The sequence below is a fragment of the Branchiostoma belcheri genome, unplaced genomic scaffold (genome assembly GCF_001625305.1).
Source record: "Branchiostoma belcheri isolate BF01 breed outbred unplaced genomic scaffold, Haploidv18h27 scaffold15, whole genome shotgun sequence".
Classification (NCBI taxonomy): domain Eukaryota; kingdom Metazoa; phylum Chordata; class Leptocardii; order Amphioxiformes; family Branchiostomatidae; genus Branchiostoma; species Branchiostoma belcheri.
In genome coordinates this window covers 1,651,065-1,669,116 of record NW_017802935.1, presented here as the reverse complement: position 1 = coordinate 1,669,116, position 18,052 = coordinate 1,651,065, and the positions used below count along the sequence as shown (strand labels likewise).

Sequence of the window (18,052 nt, the reverse complement as noted above, 5' to 3'; positions counted from 1 at the left end):
AGCTATCAAGTGATGATGCCCCTACGGTACTTCAAGGTATCAGCGAGCTCCACTCCACAATATCCAATCAACTACAATATGCCCCCCTTCTGTCCCCCCCAGAGCTACATCCGGAAAGTGTTCCAGTCATACCTGACCCTGCTGCTGAACTGCAGAGACGAGATCGCGCTGGCTCGAGCCATCAACATTCCCGACAGGGAGCTGGACCATCGCGCCTTCACCGAGCTCAAGCGGGCCGCAAGGAACAAGAACATGCCCATGTGCCAGGTACAAAGTGAAAGTACAAAGTACAGAGTGAAAGTGATCTCGACCCAGTTTTAGGGGGGCCCGCAAGCCCTTTTCCGTAGAGCGTAATCAGACGTACCGCTCTAATTCAATGTAGAGTGAAATTGGCCCATTTTGTGTAGAACGTATTTGCCGTTTTAATTCTACGTAATGCGTTGTAGCCACTTGGAATTTATCGTAAAGCGTAATCGAGAGGTTCCGAACTCAGCGTGGAGCATTGTCAGGACCCCCCCTTGCAGGCCCCCTTTTAGCTCTGCAAACTCGGTGAACAGTCTAGCTAATCTTCAAGCAGATAATTTGGTGGGTGCAAGACAGTATCATTATCAAATTGGCAAGGCAGTATCTGGACCATCGCACCATCACCGAGCTCAAGTGGGCAGCAAGGGACAAGAACATGCCCATGTGCCAGGTACGGAGGGAAAGACAATGAAAGTGATCTTGCTTCATTCTGAAAACAGGTTTGAGCTATAATTAAAAAAAAAAGACTTATCCAAATTTTTAACTGTTTTGTCAAATTTGTCAAACCTGTTTCAGAATGACTTCAATCTACAAATACAGATTTTGAAGCCATGATCTCTAAGCAGTTTTCTATCAATAAAATTAAGCTCAATGAACAGTTGAAAGAGAAGATGAGTCGTACGTGCTATGTACAGTATTTAAAGGGGCATGGGTAGCTCAGTGTACTGGGTAGCTCTTGTTGACTAGTACAATGTACAAGGTTCTCTGAAAATTTTATCCAGTTGCTGCATGCATTTGATATAATGATATTACATAATGTTTTACCCAGATGACTAACCTTCATTGGCATACAAGATGTAATAGAACTATTAGAAGTTCATATTCATTGATTTAATCTTTGTCTAATTCCCTACCCAGACTGCTGTGTCGTTTGTCATGCAAAAGAGACTGGGAGGGAAGAGCTACGCACCAAGCCAGGACAACCCTCTACTCCAACACATCAAGGTATTCATTAGTGTTATTCACTGCTTAGTAACACTACCGTTTTTGGAAGTGATATTGCAAGCTTAGGTATGAATATACTATGATGTTTGAGCACACAAAACTTACATTACAATTCACATCATCTGTGAACTATGTATTACTACATGTATGAGATGACCTAGAAGACATATTATTAATTAAAATTTTGGATGAAACATTCTCCACACATTTTCCATACATTGCATGGGTGTGATTTGTCTTGTACAAAAATATAAAACATCATCCAAAGTCAAATGGTGGTCTAAAATCATTTTGCTCACTTGCTGATTCTGATTATTTCATGCAGGGCCTGAGTGAGTTTGTGACCTTACTGCAAAAGATGCAGACAGTTGTAGAGGAGTGTACAGATGCAAGGTGGGTATTATTCTTTACTTCAACTTATCCTACTTCAACTTGTCCTTAGCGAGACTTAAGGCCATGACTTTTTCCTTTCATCTGCATCTGTCCTTAGCTAATGTCTTTAACTGCAGGCCAGGATATTGCCATGGAGGCTAGGTCATCTGTCACAGTTCTTTGTTTTGGGTCCTTCTCTTTTCCTTTTCCCTACAGACCTTCAGTTCATGATCTTGATTAGGTACTAAGCAACATCCCTCAGTTGGAGTAACATGCTCAAGGGGGGAGGGGGATTTCTATGCATCTTTACTGTTCCCTCGTCTTTACTGTTCCCTCCCTGATGGGTTACTGCTTCGTTAATTAAACTTGGCAGGTTCAGTAATTTCTGTGATGTCTTGTGGAAGTGATTTCCAGTCTCTTACTGTCTGAGGAAAGTAGGAATATTTTAAAGCAGTTTTAGGTCCTCAGCAAATACTGTAATGCCTGATCAATATAAAGTACCGGTAATTGCCTTTCTCTCTGGCCTCATATTAAAATGTTACCATTTTCCTCAGGGCTGCCCTTGGAAGACTCCTGACGATGCTGAAGAACGTCCTGATGCGGTCCAAGGACCTGACCCTGAGGAGGGCGAGTGTGGAGGCGGTTGCCATGGCAATGATGGAGGAGGCTGGGAGACTGGCAGATCACCTGTCTCAGGGACGGGCGGACACGGCAAGTCCTAAAAGGGTAAAACAGTCTTCCTTCCTCTATCTAAGACATTACTGTCAAAACTGCCCAAGAAGGGGACAGATAAAAATCTCACCTATGTTACAGGTGGTCAATATAGTCAGGATTTGTATGCTTGTGTCAATCTAAAAGACCACTAAAAAGAGACCACCAAATGTTGGCCAGGTGGTCCATATGCAGAGGTGGTCACTACTACTGTAACAGTTTTGGCTGTATGTACATTATACTAAAAATACTGTCACAAATACATGTATAATATTGGACTTTTCAACTTTATTTTGACCATCTTCTGTTTGAGTCTTTGTTTATTTGTGAAAAACTCAAATCATCTTGCTGGCTACTTTTCATTCAGGACACGAGAAAAGATGTAAGGGTCCGTAAACACAAAGCAAAAGGCTAAAGACATGGAAATTAACTGCCCTATGCATGATGACTGGTGTAGGAAGGACTTTGACTAACAAAATCTTTACTCCAGTCTCCAGGCAGCGGAGGCTCGGTGTACGGGAGGGACGTTTCCAGGTTCATCCAGCTGTTCCTGGACAGACAGGCCGGCCGCCCCAGCGTCGGACATGTGGTGGAGGTGCTGAGTGATGTTTATACGAGTCAGAGCACTCCTGTCAGGATCCCTTCTCTCGTCTCACAGTTCAGGTACAGTACTTGTACTTCACAGTTCACACATCTTACATTTACCACCTATCTCTACTTCTTACTGTGATACCATGTGGTGGAGGTGCCAGTCAGAGTACACCAGTCAGAGTACTCCTGTTAGGATCCCTTCTCTGGTCTCACAGTTCAGGTAAAGTACTTGTAGTTGTACTTCACATGTCTAACATTTGCCACCTATCCCTACTTGTTACTGTTCATGTTGTGGAGGTGCTGAGTGATGTTTACAACAGCCAGAGTACTCCTGTCAGGATCCCTTCTCTTGTCTCACAGTTCAGGTACAGTACTTGTACTTTACACTAACATTTACTGTGACCTATCCCTACTTGTTGCTGTGATATCATGTTGTGGAAGTGCTGAGTGACGTGTACACCAGCCAGAGTACCCCTGTTAGGATCCCTTTTCTTGTCTCACAGTTCAGGTCCAGTACTTCACACTAGCACTTTGACAGAACGTACTGCACCTGTATGGAACCTGTAAAGTATTGTGCGGAACATCTGGAAGACATTCCATCTATGGTTTTAAAATGTTGTGTTGGAAAAGATATCTGCATCAGGCAGAATTCTGGTTCAAGCATCCAACAAAAATCCAGAAAAATCTAGGTTTCATGCAGGTGCAGTATGTTTCACTGTCATGCTTTTCAAGCTGACTATTACCTATTTTAATCCTGTGATGAGTGGTTCACAGAAACAGAGAATCCTGGGGGGGGGGTCCTGTTGTGCTGATTTTCATTGTGAAGAAGAAGACAGAGCTTCTATTGGTAGTTCTTGGAGGCGTATGGCACAACTTGCCACAAGCTCTCAGGGAGAAAGCCCAATCAGCAGGGATAATAGCAAGAGATTGTGTAACACAGGCTTGATTCATAACCTGACCGCACATATTTTCTCCATCCCCAGGTCTCCTGATCCAGAGACAGAGAAGAGTAGAGAAGACACGCCACTACTGCAGAGGACTATGCAGAGGATGAAGGACATGAACAACAAGGTTTGTATGCTCTATGATTCATTGTTCCTGAACTCTGGTCTGAATTAGTAGATATTTGTAGCTCATATACTAAGTGTTCTCTGAAAGCATCATCATTTCTTATGAACCATTGTCACAGCTCATCAAATATATATTGGAACTTCCTGTAAAACAGTTGTATTTTCATCATCCGAAGAGGTGGAGCAGACAAAGAAATTTTGAATAAAATAAAAAAAATTATGTTAATTTTTTAACGTCTGGGAACATACAGTAGCTGTAGAGGCTCATTACAATTAAATATTTATGTCATTATATGTATGCAGCAACATCATTTTGCTTATCAATCATACACAGTTACATTTACTTCATGCTACTTTTAGAGACAAGTTTTAACATGCTTGTACGGGCTTACAAATACGACACTTAGTAAAAAGTTTAACCTTATTCCAACACACAGTTTATGAATAAACTTTATTCCAACACACAGACTATGAATAAACTTTATTCCAACACACAGTTTATAAAAATAACACTTAGTATATGAGCTACAATAAACTGTGTGTTGGAATAAAGTTCAACTTTTTACTATGGTTCCTACCAACACAGATGAACTTTCATGATAAATACGACACTTCATTTCATTCTAGAAGCCAGCAGTTCCCAGGTACCAGTCTGACTGCTCCTGGGCGATGCCGGCCGTGTCGGTCAGTCCGCTCAACAACAACCGGGACGAGATCTACGTCGACTGTCAATCACCTGTCAATCACCGTGATGTCATCACCACACGAGCTCCTCCCACCAACATCCTACAAGCGGAGGAGAATCTGGACCGCGAAGAAGACGAAGAAACAAAGAAGAGGAAGAGGAAAGAACTCATCAACAAGATCTTAGAATCAGCCGAGGACCAGGAAAACGTCGACCTTGACAGACGACCCGCCGCCGCTAAGAACTCTGGGAAGAGAACACTGAAGGATGCTGGGATTGCTCCCTCCTCCCAGCCGCCAAGCAAGAAGCCGAAGAAGCCTGCGACGACAAAGTCTAAGAAAAAAGTGGCTCCGCTGCTCACTGGTCAGAAGAAACTGACATCTTTCTTCAGAATGTGATGTTTTCTTTTATTCTTGGTATTTTACCGTGTCCAGTTGATACACTGCTCAGGTCCTTGCTGCTAAAATCAATCAGTAGCATCAACTTATCTTGAAAGTTCATCTGTGTCAAAACTTGGTAGAAGACATTATGAAGCATTAAACTGTAATTTCCAACACAAGGGATCGGAAATTTACAGTTGTACAGTCAAAAATTTGGGTAAGTCTAAACTCTAATCCTTTGTGTTGGAAATTACAGTTTAAACTGCTTCATTGTGGCATCAACTTGTTAATATGAAATTTTGATGTTGTGAAGTGGACATGGCCATTCTCAGGTTAGGAGGTTGTTTTTAAACTGTGCCGTGTGGTTTCTTTATTGAAGCCTTTTAAGTTCTACCCCTTGTAGAAGTTGCAATTTTCCCTGGAACTTTGTGTAAAGATGTAAATAGCAATCATTGAGTTTTGTTTTGGTGCAATTAATTTATACATAATCATGACCATTATAACCTCAGGCTTTAATCTTTAGGTAGATCCTTTTGTGGTAAAATCGTAACAAACCATCAGAGACAGTATCCAATGGACCTATCACATTATTACGTCACAGTTTGTTTACCGCAATGAATGCCGGTCAATCGACGTTTATATTGTACAGGGGTGCGCGGTGCATGTTTGTGTAGTGTTAGCCTTAATATAAGGCCTTAATACAGTACTATTTTCATCTAATGTCACAACTAAATCACCCATTACAGCATGTAATGCTGTGTCAACAAAACTAGACGCAGCAAAAATCAAACATACCTGACTTTGAAAAATGATCTTTATTCTTTAACTGACCGTTCTAGACTGTTCTGTAGAACAGGTAAACAAACTGTGACGTAATAATGTGAAAGGTCCATTGGCTACTGAGGGTTCATAACCTTTTTACATACTGTCAGCAGATCCTCAGTGGCAGCCCTGCCAATTGGATATACCGCCTTGTCGGTGTGTTTTTTCCACCAAAGAATCTGCTTGGAGATTGTTGTTTTTTAAACTGTGTTCATAGAATGATTCTTGGAGGTCGTTTTGTTGAAGCCTGTGATTTCAAGTGTAAGTAGATGTTGGAATTTTCCGTGGAATTTTGTATTAAAATGTAAATAGTTATTGTTACCTTTGCCTATGTTTTTGGTAGTGTTTGTGTGTAAGCGTGTGTATGTACGTGGTTAAGCACGATAACTCAAGAAACTATGGGTGGATTGGCATGAAACTTGGTACGTGGGTAGGTCTTGATGAGACCTTAAAACAATTAGATTTTGGGCTTCCTAGTAATGGTACTACTGCTTTTCATATCGCCGAAGCAATCTAAGGTTACAACGGTACACTGCATAACACATGGCAAAACAAAACAACTGACGAGGTACTATAGAAAAACCAACACAAAAAACGAACAACAAAGGTATGAGATCTTTCCTTCTTTATTCTTCATTAACAAACATTTCACTGGCACTGCAAAATCTGGTAATCACATTATGATGCGAAAACAGTTGTAAGCAACTCGACACTTTGAGACAACTCTATTACTAGCTAAGCATATAACTGTGCAGCAAAACTCTAACTTTCACAACAAGCTAAAACAGTTTTAAGTAGTTAAAGTCACAGTTGGGCAAAGGGTTGTGTAAAAAATATGTTGAAAGCAACAGCTAATTCAACAAGCTTGTCTAACAAATCTACTGGTACTCATCCATTATTCAAAAATGTGTAAATTACTCTCAAAACCATTAAAATCATATTCACTCATCATATCAAGATTGCCCGTGCTGTTTCCATATATGTCGCCCTGACCTCTACTGATCTGCCGCTGCGGTCGTGATGCCGCAGGCCTGCAGGAAGGCATTGTGGGATTCCTCCCAGTACCTGGACTCCACGAGCTCCCGCTTGAACCTGGCGGCTTTCTCGAACTCGTAGTCGCTGTACTCGAGGACGTCCACGATTCTGTCTGCCCACCTCTTTGCGTCTCCGGCACGATCGCGGTCGTTCACGCTGGTCTCCACGATGACGTTCCTGTGCTCTGCGCTGATTTTCTTCTGTTTGATCAGGTCAGTGATCATCTTTGCCAGGCCGGTTTTGTCGGAGATGAGGACGGGGATGCCAGCGGCGATGGCCTCCAAGCCGACCAGCCCAAATGGCTCGGAGCGGGACGGCATCAGCACCAGGTGCGCCATCATCATGTCGTTCCTGATGTCGTCCTGGGTCCCATACGGCCGCAGGGTGGGGTTCAGGTCGGGACTGTTCAGGGCGTCTTCCAGGATCTTCTGGCTGGTCTCCCAATCATCCTCGCTGATGCCGATGACAAGCCACCGGGAGTTTATTCTCTTTACCACATCCCTCATGGACTCTCCAACGAGGTCATGCCCTTTCAGCTTCTCAACCTTCCTCACCCTGCCGATGGACAGAACGACCTTCTGCCCTCCCCCAGGACTCACATTGGCATCCAGGAATATCTTGGATGGCTTCGGGAGGAAGACGTGGTGACTCTGCGGTGTCTTCCCTCCTTTGTACTTAGTGCTGAAGTGGTTAAAGATCCGCCTACCCACCGAGAAAGCTGCCTTGGCATTGTCGACTTTATCAAGCATGTCCTTCTCTTTCTCCCCTGCTTTCATGGCCTTCCGACCTCCCTTGTAGTACTCTGTATCCTCGGGTATGACGTGGGTGAACATGATGAGGTCTGCGTTGTTCTTGTAGTACGCGTTGTGGATGTTTCGCGCTGCCGTATCTGTGATGTCAGCGTGGCCGATGATGACATCAACATGTGGTGGTAGGCTTGATTTTGGGTCGAGGCCTTCCAGGTATTCATGTAATGGTAGTGTTGATTTCGGGTAGCGGATAGGGTAGTCGAAGGCCAGCCAGTCTATGGATGGCTTTCTCGTGTCCCCTTCTGGTTGAACAGGTGTGATCAGTTTGACCTCATCTCTCTCTGCTGCCTCCTTGTCTTTTGGGGGTACCTTCAGCTGTAGGACTGTGGCGTACACGGCGGCCTTGCCCTTCAGGGTTTGGACCGCCTCGCAGTTGATGGTAGAAACTCCCCCCTTGGAAGTCCCGTACTCATCGTTGATCATCAAGATTACTGGTCTCTCAGCACCTTCAGGAAAACAAGCAAACTGTAAACTTTAAAATGGTATTTAGGGAACCTCATGGTGCAATAACCTGGAAGCCGCAATGAAAGTATACATAGTGACAGACTATATACATGTAAAATCTGGCTATCTACACATATAAAACTACATGATACGATGTGTGCATTGAGTGCCCATCCACTTTTTGCTGGGCTGGTTTAAGATGTACAATAAATGTATTACTTAGGAAACGGATTATATATTATTAAGTAATAACCCAAAGAGGAGAGAGGGCATATTAGCATACTGTGAGTTACAGTTACAGAACCACAAAGAACAAATATTGAAATTTCTACCTCTTGGTCCTGAGTCCGTCCTCTGAAACACGGCAGGCGTTGGGCTCACTCTTGGCATTTTCGGTTGAGTGAAGACTTTCGTCCCGTTACGTTTACCTGGCACGGATTAAGAAATATCATGTTATTATTGTCTGAAAGAGCACGGCACTGATCGACAAACTTGACGTTCCATATTGCCGGACTGCACGTTAGAAGAACTCACCCATATCATGCATTGTTGAACTGTTAAACACTGATCTGTACATTACTTGTTCCCAGATTCAAATCTAAGTTAGGTCTACACAATATTCTACAAACCATGACATCACGTTACAGATGTCTTGTCTATGCTTTACTGTGGACAGGTATTTGCTGCATGATACAACTCTTTGAATGAGCTATAGATACATCAAAGGCCATGTACTGATGATATTACCTTGACACTTATTGGGAGAATCATTGCCACTGACAGACGTCTGTGAGGTTGGATGACTGTCGTTCTCGGCACTTCCGCTGGGCAGTGCTGTAGCACCTGCAAGGCAAGTCGTAGAATATTTGCTTTGTCTATCATAGATTTTAGATTCTAATTAACTGAAGTGCATATAGGATGAGATCAGAATAGATGAAGTGCCTACTGTTGGTAAGAACAACACAACTCAGACACATGTCAGCGAGTTGTTTTGATAAAGAATTGAATTGAACTGAACTGAAAATGTGTCTGTGTTCTTAGATCTGGTTTTTGGTTCAAAATCATGAGGGCATTGTCGACACGTCTTCAAGATTACAGACACACCTACCTTTCAACTTCAAGCTCTCTGCTGTCAGCCGTTCGCCAATGTCGATGAGGGCTTGCTTCAAAACTTGTAGGGTTGCACCATCTGCGTTTCTTCCTTGCCACCTTTCGAGCACTTCCCTGCACTTGGCATCAGGGTCCTGCAAGGCCAGCGTTGCATTGATTGATTTGATCTCGCCTCGCCCGAACCCCAGTTTGCGGGCCAAGTCTTCCCACTTGTAGCTCACGTTCTCGACGACTTGGTCAAAGTAGTCAGCCACATCAACTGGAATGTGATCATTCATGTTTTTAGTTACTTAGTATTTGACATGTAGATAGTATGCAGCACATTTTAGGGTTAGAAACAAGCATTAAAAAACCTTGATTCCAATTTCCCCTTATACACAAACTTGAGTATTCTTCCACAATCTAAAGCAAGGAACAGCGTCCAGATTAAATTTGGACTTTCCAGAGCACTTTGGACAAATGCTTCTAGCTGTCTTCAGCTTATACTTACAATGCTAATATTTTGTGAACAACTTCCCTGTCACCGTACGGATCATATTGACCCCCAGCGGGAGTCGTCACGCATCGTTAAAAATCGAAAAATCTTAAGATTTTTCTTTAAAATCTCAAGATGTTTTGGAAAATCTCAAGATTTTTCAAAACCATCCCAAGATTTTTCTTAAAAATCTTAAGATTGTTTCAGATAATCTCAAAGCATCTAAAGATTTTTTTAAAGAATCTCAAGATTTTTACAAACAATCTCAAGATTATTTTAAACAATCTGGAGATTTTTTTCAAAGTCATCTTAAAATTGATGTCTAAACTTCATGTAAGATTCATATTAATCAAAGTCAGAATATTCCGGAAGGTTTTATTGCTGTGTAAGTTCTGAGTCTTGAGAGTTTAGGCGAGTTGATGAGGATAGTTTTTTTAAATTTTCATGGAGCTTGTCAATGGTAGATTAACATTTTTTTCAGTGTCTTCTGAGTCCTCTTTGTGACTGTGGTGGATTAGCGATACAACTATGGTATCAAATGTGGCATAGCTGCATAGTTGTTCTTTACATATGTCTGCGCAATCTGATGGTTGAGTATTCTTGCATAACAGTCAAGTGGTAAATTCTTGCATCACATAAAGATTTACAGGACTGTCATACATGTACATCAGAACTATTAGGATTTGAATAACAGAATAATAGAGTAACATGACACCATTCTAACTTAGGCATAATGTGTAGGTCACAGAAATGCATGGCATGTATGTTTTATGTAATATGTTTTATCTTATATTGGGAAAATGAAAGCGTTGCATCAGGGGAAACATTCAAGAAATGGACATCTTCAGGTGATCTGAACCGATTTCAAAAAAGTAATTTTGAAATTATTGTTCAAACGTCACCTTCTTAAGATTTGTGTAAATTCTGATTTAGGCCAGTTGTGGTAGTTTTGGGCTTGTACTAGCAGGGTGCACAATGGAGAAGCTTCATTTACACACAACATATAGCTTTTCAGTCATTCAGTTCTTACTGGCTTTAACAGAGCCAACTGTCATGTTTAACATGTAGGTTTAGTTCAAAATGTAACTTTTGCATCACATAGACCTGTTTGCATTATACAACAGATTGACAGTTAACAGAAAATTAAACTAAAAGTCGAAAAATCTTAAGATATTTCTTAGAAATCTCAAGATATTTCTTAGAAATCCCAAGATTTTCTGGAAAATCTCAAGATTTACTGGAAAATCTCAAAATCTTTTTTTAACAATCCCAAGATTTTTTTTTGAAAAATCTAAAAGAAAACTAGAGTTCCACGATCTCATACCTTCGCCAAATGATGTTAGCCTTTATGAATAAGAAATTATAGATTAATCCCCCTGATTGTGCAAATAGGATCCTATATTACATCAATTATATCTGTTAATCATATTCTACACCAGAAGACAGTCTTATCTTATCAAAGAATGCCATTATAGCATTTCCTCATAAATTATGCAAATGAGGTCCTTATTTGAATAAGTTATGTTTAATTATGTTCACCTTCACATAACTTTCAAATATCCCAAGTATAAAATTCCAGGCAGTTACCACTATGTAATTATAACATTTTCTCATTAATTATGCAAATTACGTCTTCATTTGCAAAATCGATATCTGCCTGTATTTCTGCTGTTCTTAATCACATATGTCACAAGCTTGAATAGTGCTATCATGGAATGCAGCTGATTTATAGAATTTCCTCATTAATTATGCAAATTACATTAATATTTGCATAATTGTAATATTACTATGTCAAGCATCACTTCAGCTACCTACATGCCAAAAATCACGACGATCCGTCAATCGGTTCTTGAATTATCCGCCTTTAAACATTTTTCAACTAATGCGAACTGCAGTTCCAGAGCAAGCAGCTAGGGGGCTCAAACTCACAGTACTTCTTCCCCAGCACAAGAGCTATCTACCATCTAAATTTCATGACCCTAGCATGTCCAGATCACGAGATATCAAAACCGGAAGTTCAGCTGCAGTACCACAACAAGCCGCTAGGGGGCCCAAAATCTAATCAGTTCCACGTCTCATGAAGACCTACCCACCTACCAAATATCAAGACAATCCATCATAGCCTTCTTGAGTTATCGTGCTGACACACACACACACACACACACACACAGACACACGAACGCCTACGAAAACATAACCTTCTTGGCGAAGGTAATTAACATTCTAAAACAGTTCGGCGAGTTTTCCATATAATTGAAATATGGTGTTGGGGGAAATGTTTTCTTGACCCAAATTTAAATGTTCAATACTTTTTTCAACAATAGGATCACCATTATATACACAGTGTAGAACTTTTCTAAGACTGGTGGGTCACAAAACTACATCCTACATTCGTGCGGTATGTATGTTAGGCCCATCATGAAAAGATTACTGCAACAGGAGAGCTTTTAATATGATCCACACTTCCCAAGTCTGAGTTGTGCAAGTAAAAGTTTCAAGGTGAAGGTAATTTTCAACCCCCGGAAGACGGGGAACAACAGACACTAAACTGGATAGTGTGTACCTGCACCAGCAGGGCATGGTAATGCAGAAAAACCTCTGCTTGGAGAGTACACAACTCCATGCCCATGCATGTGCAAGACTTTTGGTGCTGCCTTGGCCTATACTATAGTCAAAGACCAGCTCTTGCTATCTTGGAGATGCAATTTGTAAAGGATATTGGCTCATGGCATTGAACATGCATGTAGACGACAGGTGGAAATCATTCAGTAGAGACAAGCTTTAATTTTAAAGTAGTATCTAAATGTATTGAACAAGATATTTTATCAGCAGATTATAAAATATTTGCTGTGAAGTCTCCACAAACATTTGCTTCTACCTTCTATTGTTTCAACTATTATTAGCTGGATTCTGTATTGTGGTGCATCTGCTGGGGGGATCTGATAGGGTAACATCTGGTCCAGATTTGTGTGAATGTTTAGATTTGTGGCAATAGAGCCTTGTGGGCAAGCTGACCCCTCAATACTTAGAACAAGTTACATGTGCATATATCCTTTTATACCATAAACTCATTACTTTCACTGTCCTTCAAACTCTAACCATGGACTTGAATGAAGTCCCGTAAGAACTTTGTCAATTTCCCTAGTAACATGTAGTTTGATGACATCACTACATTTATACAAACTGTTGCAAATGGCAGTCACAGATTAGTCAGAGTTATATTAAGACTTCTCTATTGTACTTACAAAAAGTACACATTATATACTTTGCTTAACCATGGCTCAAGTAAAAATTACCTTTAGTCTATTATGGCCTATAGTATATGTTCATAACTATGCTGTACTTTTCCTCTGAGGTAATATAACCCTGCCTAATCTGGACAAAATGCCACATATGATTTAGATGAAAAGTGTTACCGAAAACATTTTTCCTAATTTTTGGTAGAAAGAATCATTTCAAACCAGCAACCAGACAATCTTAATCAGCAAAGACCTAAAAAATGAAGCCTTGTAATGACAGGGGCGGGGTACTGGAAATGGCTTCTCCCCTTAACCCATCAAAAACCCATTAGCAAGCCCATTATCTCACCAAGCTCACCCCCCTCGCAGAAAATGGACTCACAGTCAGAGGAGCCTACCTGAATGGTTGTAGGCTGGGAAAGCATAATGCATTATAGACTTTTGGTAACAATGCATTACCCGGGTTAACAATGCACACACAATACCCGATACTAGCTAGCTACACCTAGATGCAAAGTGACGTTTTAAAATCTTGAAATTGTTTCAAAGAATCTTGAGATTGTTTGTAAACATCTTGAGATTCTTTTTAAAATCTTGAGATGTTTTGAGATTGTCTGAAGCAATCTTCAAAAAATCAGTACTTACACACTTTTTCCTAACATAACCAATATACCCTGCTTTGTACACATCAACAGAAAGTACGACAGGACATGCTTTGGGTTCTTTGCCAAACTCAGACAAAGAGTTTTCATGGCGGCAGACCTACATTCTGTATGGGGCCTGTGTGTCTTTAAGTTGCACAGCACAGTCTAGAGGCACAGCGGATAGTGGGGAGGGGTGGATCGGGCTATCACTTACCCTCCATGCCCCCAGCTTCACAAGTCAAGTCTGGTTCCCAGGGAAAACTCACTCAATCTCATACCACATTCCTGGTCCTCTCCAACTTACCGCTGCATCAGTTTTCTTCCCATCAAAGTTCCTCAGTGAAAAACCAGCACATACTGCTTCAACATTACCCCGAATGGAATTGCTAACCAACAAAACTGGCAAGTCTTCCACTTAAAATATAGAAATCTGCATATAACTCCTAACTTATTCTATTAGACTAGTTTTCTTTTCCTGACATCGAGGGACCTGTAAAAAACAGGAGGAGACAGTAGAAACCGATAAAACCCCTGGTCCTGGGCCGTACAGACCGACAATGTGGCTTTTGCTTGCTGCTACATGGACATGCAGATACATAAGTCCTGCTGTGATCGTACTGTAATCTAAGAATTTGCAGAGAGGACGAAAGAGACACTGCAGCTAATAAAGACTTGGTCACCAGGTTACAGTGTAATCCATCAATACTGTATAACAGAATATCCAGAAGTTATAATTCTTGCAAGATGTAATGTCAATGGTTTATTCACCATGCTTCACTTTCACTATGCAAAAATAATAATTGGGAGAAGTCTACTTGTAGGATTAACACACTACTGATGCAAAAGAAAAAGAGAGAAGAAACCGTCAAACTGTGAATGGGGTTAATCTATCATTGACAAGCTTCAGAAAAATTTTAAAAAAACTCTTGTCAACGAGCTAAAACAGAACTTACACAGCAATAAAACCTCCGGAAAATCCTGATGTTGATTATTATCAAACTTACATAACGTTTAAACAGCAATTTCAATATGACTATTAAAAAAACTTGAGATTGTAACAAAGAATCTTAAGCTTGTTTGTAAAAATCTTAAGATTCTTTTAAAAAAATCTTGAGATATTTCGAGATTGTCAGAAACAATCTTGAGATCTTTCAAAAAATCTTGGGATTGTTTTGGAAAATCTTGAGATTGTTTTGGAAAATTTTCCGAAACATCTTGAGATTTTAAAGAAAAATCTTAAGATTTTTCGATTTTTAACGATGCGTGACGACCCCCGCTGGGGATCAATATGACAGGGAAGTTGTTCACAAAATATTAGCATTGTAAGTATAAGCTGAAGACAGCTAGAAGCATTTGTCCAAAGTGCTCTGGAAAGTCCAAATTTAATCTGGACGCTGTTAAGAGTATTCTTCCACAATCTAAAGCAAAAACATTTTGTATGACAATTATTGTGTAACGTTACAACATCAGCTGGTGTGTTACGCTGAAGGACGGTTATACCGGCTATGCAGATACAGAAGCTGGTGTGTTACGCCGAAAGGCGGTTATACCGGCTATACAGATACAGATACAGAACAGATAGTTACCTTGGGCAGCCATGTTTGACGTCTAAAGTTCCTGAGTCTATTCTGGCAGCAGAAAAATGTAGCAATCCTGGAGAAAATATAGTTCAAACTTCAATATCAAACCAAAAGTAATGATAGAAACGTTGGAGGCAGATATTACTATTAAATGTTTCCAGTATTGTTCAGTTCTTTCATGCGACGGATTTAGATCCACGCAAAACACTAAGGACGATGTTTCATAATAATTAAAACATAAAACGAGTTTGCCCTTACCTTTCTGATAAGTTGGGTCATGATTTTGATTCTATGATTGCCATGTTCTGGCAATGTCATAGTGGTGGCGGATAGGTATTGTGCTATGTGACTTACATTGTACACGTGTGTGCTTCCATTGGAACGTTGGAAATCTGATAAGGAAATTTCCGGCTATTACTAATGGACAATGTATTTTGTGTGTTTACCCAACCCAAACAGTAAACAGTTGAGGCTACAGGTTTCTTTCACTTTCCACCAAACATTACTTTATTTCTTTATTTCAGGCATAACTCGCCCATATACAACAAACATATAAAATACACACACAATTACATCAGTAAAAGAATAATATAACTATATGTACAGACGGGCCCAGTTATTGCGAAAGAATCTGCTACGGAATATCACTTCAGATTTAAGAACAGATTGGATAATGTTGTTTGATGACTTGTATAGACGGGATATAAATGAGTAACATTGTTTACGCCATGTAGCATCAAATGTGTCAATCCTATTGTATACAAACATTTCACTTGCACTACAAAATCTGGGTAGTGACATTATGATGCGAAGACAGTTATTGTAAGCAACTCGACACTTTGATACAATTCTAGAACTAGCTCTGTCCCACAACTGTGCAGCAAAAAGTTGGGAGCAATGAGCTGTAAACAACGTCTTTTTAACATATGAAGAACAATAAGCGAATTTGCGTATAATAGTATTTGCACGGCTATACAGACCTCTTATCTGGGTAAGAATACAGTCGTCGTCACTCGTCGTCGTCACTCAGTTTGTCATTAATGTGAATACTGAGATAAACATATGACGTAACAAATTTCAAAGGCTCTCCGTTCAATTTAACACAGGGAAGAGGTTGCTTAAGTAGCAAACGGGCACTTTGGAAATACATACAGCAAGATTTGTTTGCATTGAATAATACATCATTTATGAAACCAAATTCTTCACAAATATTCACGAGTTTTTGTAGAGCCTTCAGGCTTGGACAAATTAAACACATATCATCAGCATAAAACAGATGGTTCACCAAGTGACCACCTATATAACAACCAACGTTCGCATTACTAAGTCTAATACTTAAGTCATCAATGTAGATATTAAACAGAACAGGCGACAGCAAGCTCCCTTGCCTCACCCCATTTGACACAGAAAAACGGAGAGACAGGGTATTGTTCCATCTAACACACATTGATTGATTTTGGTACCAGTATGCAAGAAAACGTACAATGAACACAGGTACTTTCCTGTCTAGAAGTTTTTTAAATAAGGTCCAGTGATTTACTCTGTCAAAGGCCTTGGAGGCGTCTAAAAAACAAGTGAAGACAGGAGAACCAAGGCTCCTATAATACTCTATCGTCTGCTTCAAGGTGAAGACACACATGTCAAGTCCATGATGACGCTTAAAACCAAACTGGTGATCAGGCGAAAGAATGTAGGGCTCAAGGCGATTTAGTAAGATAGCCTCCAGGACCTTAGACAGAGCCGAATACTAGTACCATCAGAACTGTAAATAATCTAGTGTTCCCAGCCAAGGGTCTTTCTAGTCATTGGCCTGATATGTATGTACCCTGTTACTTAATTCTGAATGAATTAATTCTGGGACACAGTCATTTTCGACTGCCAAGGACTACCAATGGGACATTGTATGGCCCACCTGCTACGTACCCCTCCCAAATACATGTTGCTACATAATCTATCCATTGTTTATACCAAAACCTAGATCCAAACAATTGTCCTACCTTCCCCGGTCGACCTATAAGTACACTGTTTCCTCTTCCTTCCTGTTGAGTAAAGTGGTCAAGACTGGCCACCCCTCCCTAGGGCCCTAGAACTGAGAGTTCTCGCACGCCAGTCTCGTGTGTTCTCGCGATACTTTCTTGGGACAATCCCCCCGTATGATGTGCCAACATACGATCACACCCCAGGCTGTTACCTGTATACTAGGGTAACCTTTGACTTTGGTTGGACTTTGTTCGGCACCAGTGCATTCATGATTGGGAAAGCGCCAAGTTTCAATAGACTCACCTGGGTGTCGGGTTACATTCCACCAGGTTTGTTTACCTGTAGCTCTGCGGTCTCTATTGTGTACCAAAAATGTTTGAGGCTCAAGAGCTGGTTCACGGATTGTCATGATTTTTGGTATGTAGGTAGCTTAGGCCACACCAATTTAATTTGTTGGTTCTCGGATTCGCCTCTTCATTTTTTCCTGATTTGCAAAAAAAAAAAAATCAGAATCAACTGCAAAATGCTCATATTTTGCCCTGAACAGTTGAAAACAGTCCTTTTCTTCCTAGTCGTTACAGTTATTCCATCTTTCAATGCAGTGGTATCATTAGAAGTTCAAAATTCATTGTTTAAATTTTGAACCAGCCTTTTGTGTTGACTTCATACCTCCTATTGTAGCATTTGGGGCTATAATAGGATGCCTAGATCTGTTTTTTTTTTTTCGCCCTGTCGCTTCATATTTTTCCTGAAAAAATCCGAGAACCAACAAATTAAATTGGTGTGGCCCTAGGTGATGATTGACATAATCAGATGACAATTATACAAATTGGGATGTAATTTGCATGATTAATGAG

General features: G+C 40.5%; 2 protein-coding genes across 3 annotated transcripts; one reads left to right on the top strand and one right to left on the bottom strand.

The window, feature by feature from the left end:
* Nucleotides 1-63: 63 nt before the first annotated feature.
* Nucleotides 64-5,713, top strand: LOC109465265 (PCNA-interacting partner-like). Its single transcript, XM_019762439.1, has 7 exons — nt 64-267; nt 1,162-1,248; nt 1,574-1,641; nt 2,175-2,346; nt 2,822-2,994; nt 3,906-3,993; nt 4,620-5,713. The coding sequence occupies exons 1-7, from the start codon at nt 79-81 to the stop codon at nt 5,073-5,075; spliced, it is 1,233 nt and encodes a 410-aa protein (XP_019617998.1). The 5' UTR covers nt 64-78; the 3' UTR covers nt 5,076-5,713.
* A 137-nt stretch (nt 5,714-5,850) lies between these two features.
* On the bottom strand, nt 5,851-17,617 carry LOC109465254. Of its 2 annotated transcripts, XM_019762427.1 has the most exons (6): nt 17,213-17,617; nt 15,222-15,288; nt 9,276-9,536; nt 8,915-9,010; nt 8,500-8,595; nt 5,851-8,169 (listed from the first exon to the last, which is right to left on the bottom strand). In XM_019762427.1, the coding sequence occupies exons 2-6, from the start codon at nt 15,232-15,234 to the stop codon at nt 6,875-6,877; spliced, it is 1,761 nt and encodes a 586-aa protein (XP_019617986.1). In that variant the 5' UTR covers nt 15,235-15,288; nt 17,213-17,617; the 3' UTR covers nt 5,851-6,874. The 2 variants fall into 2 exon arrangements, with proteins under 2 accessions (XP_019617986.1, XP_019617987.1); XM_019762428.1 differs by lacking the exon at nt 8,915-9,010.
* Nucleotides 17,618-18,052: the final 435 nt, after the last annotated feature.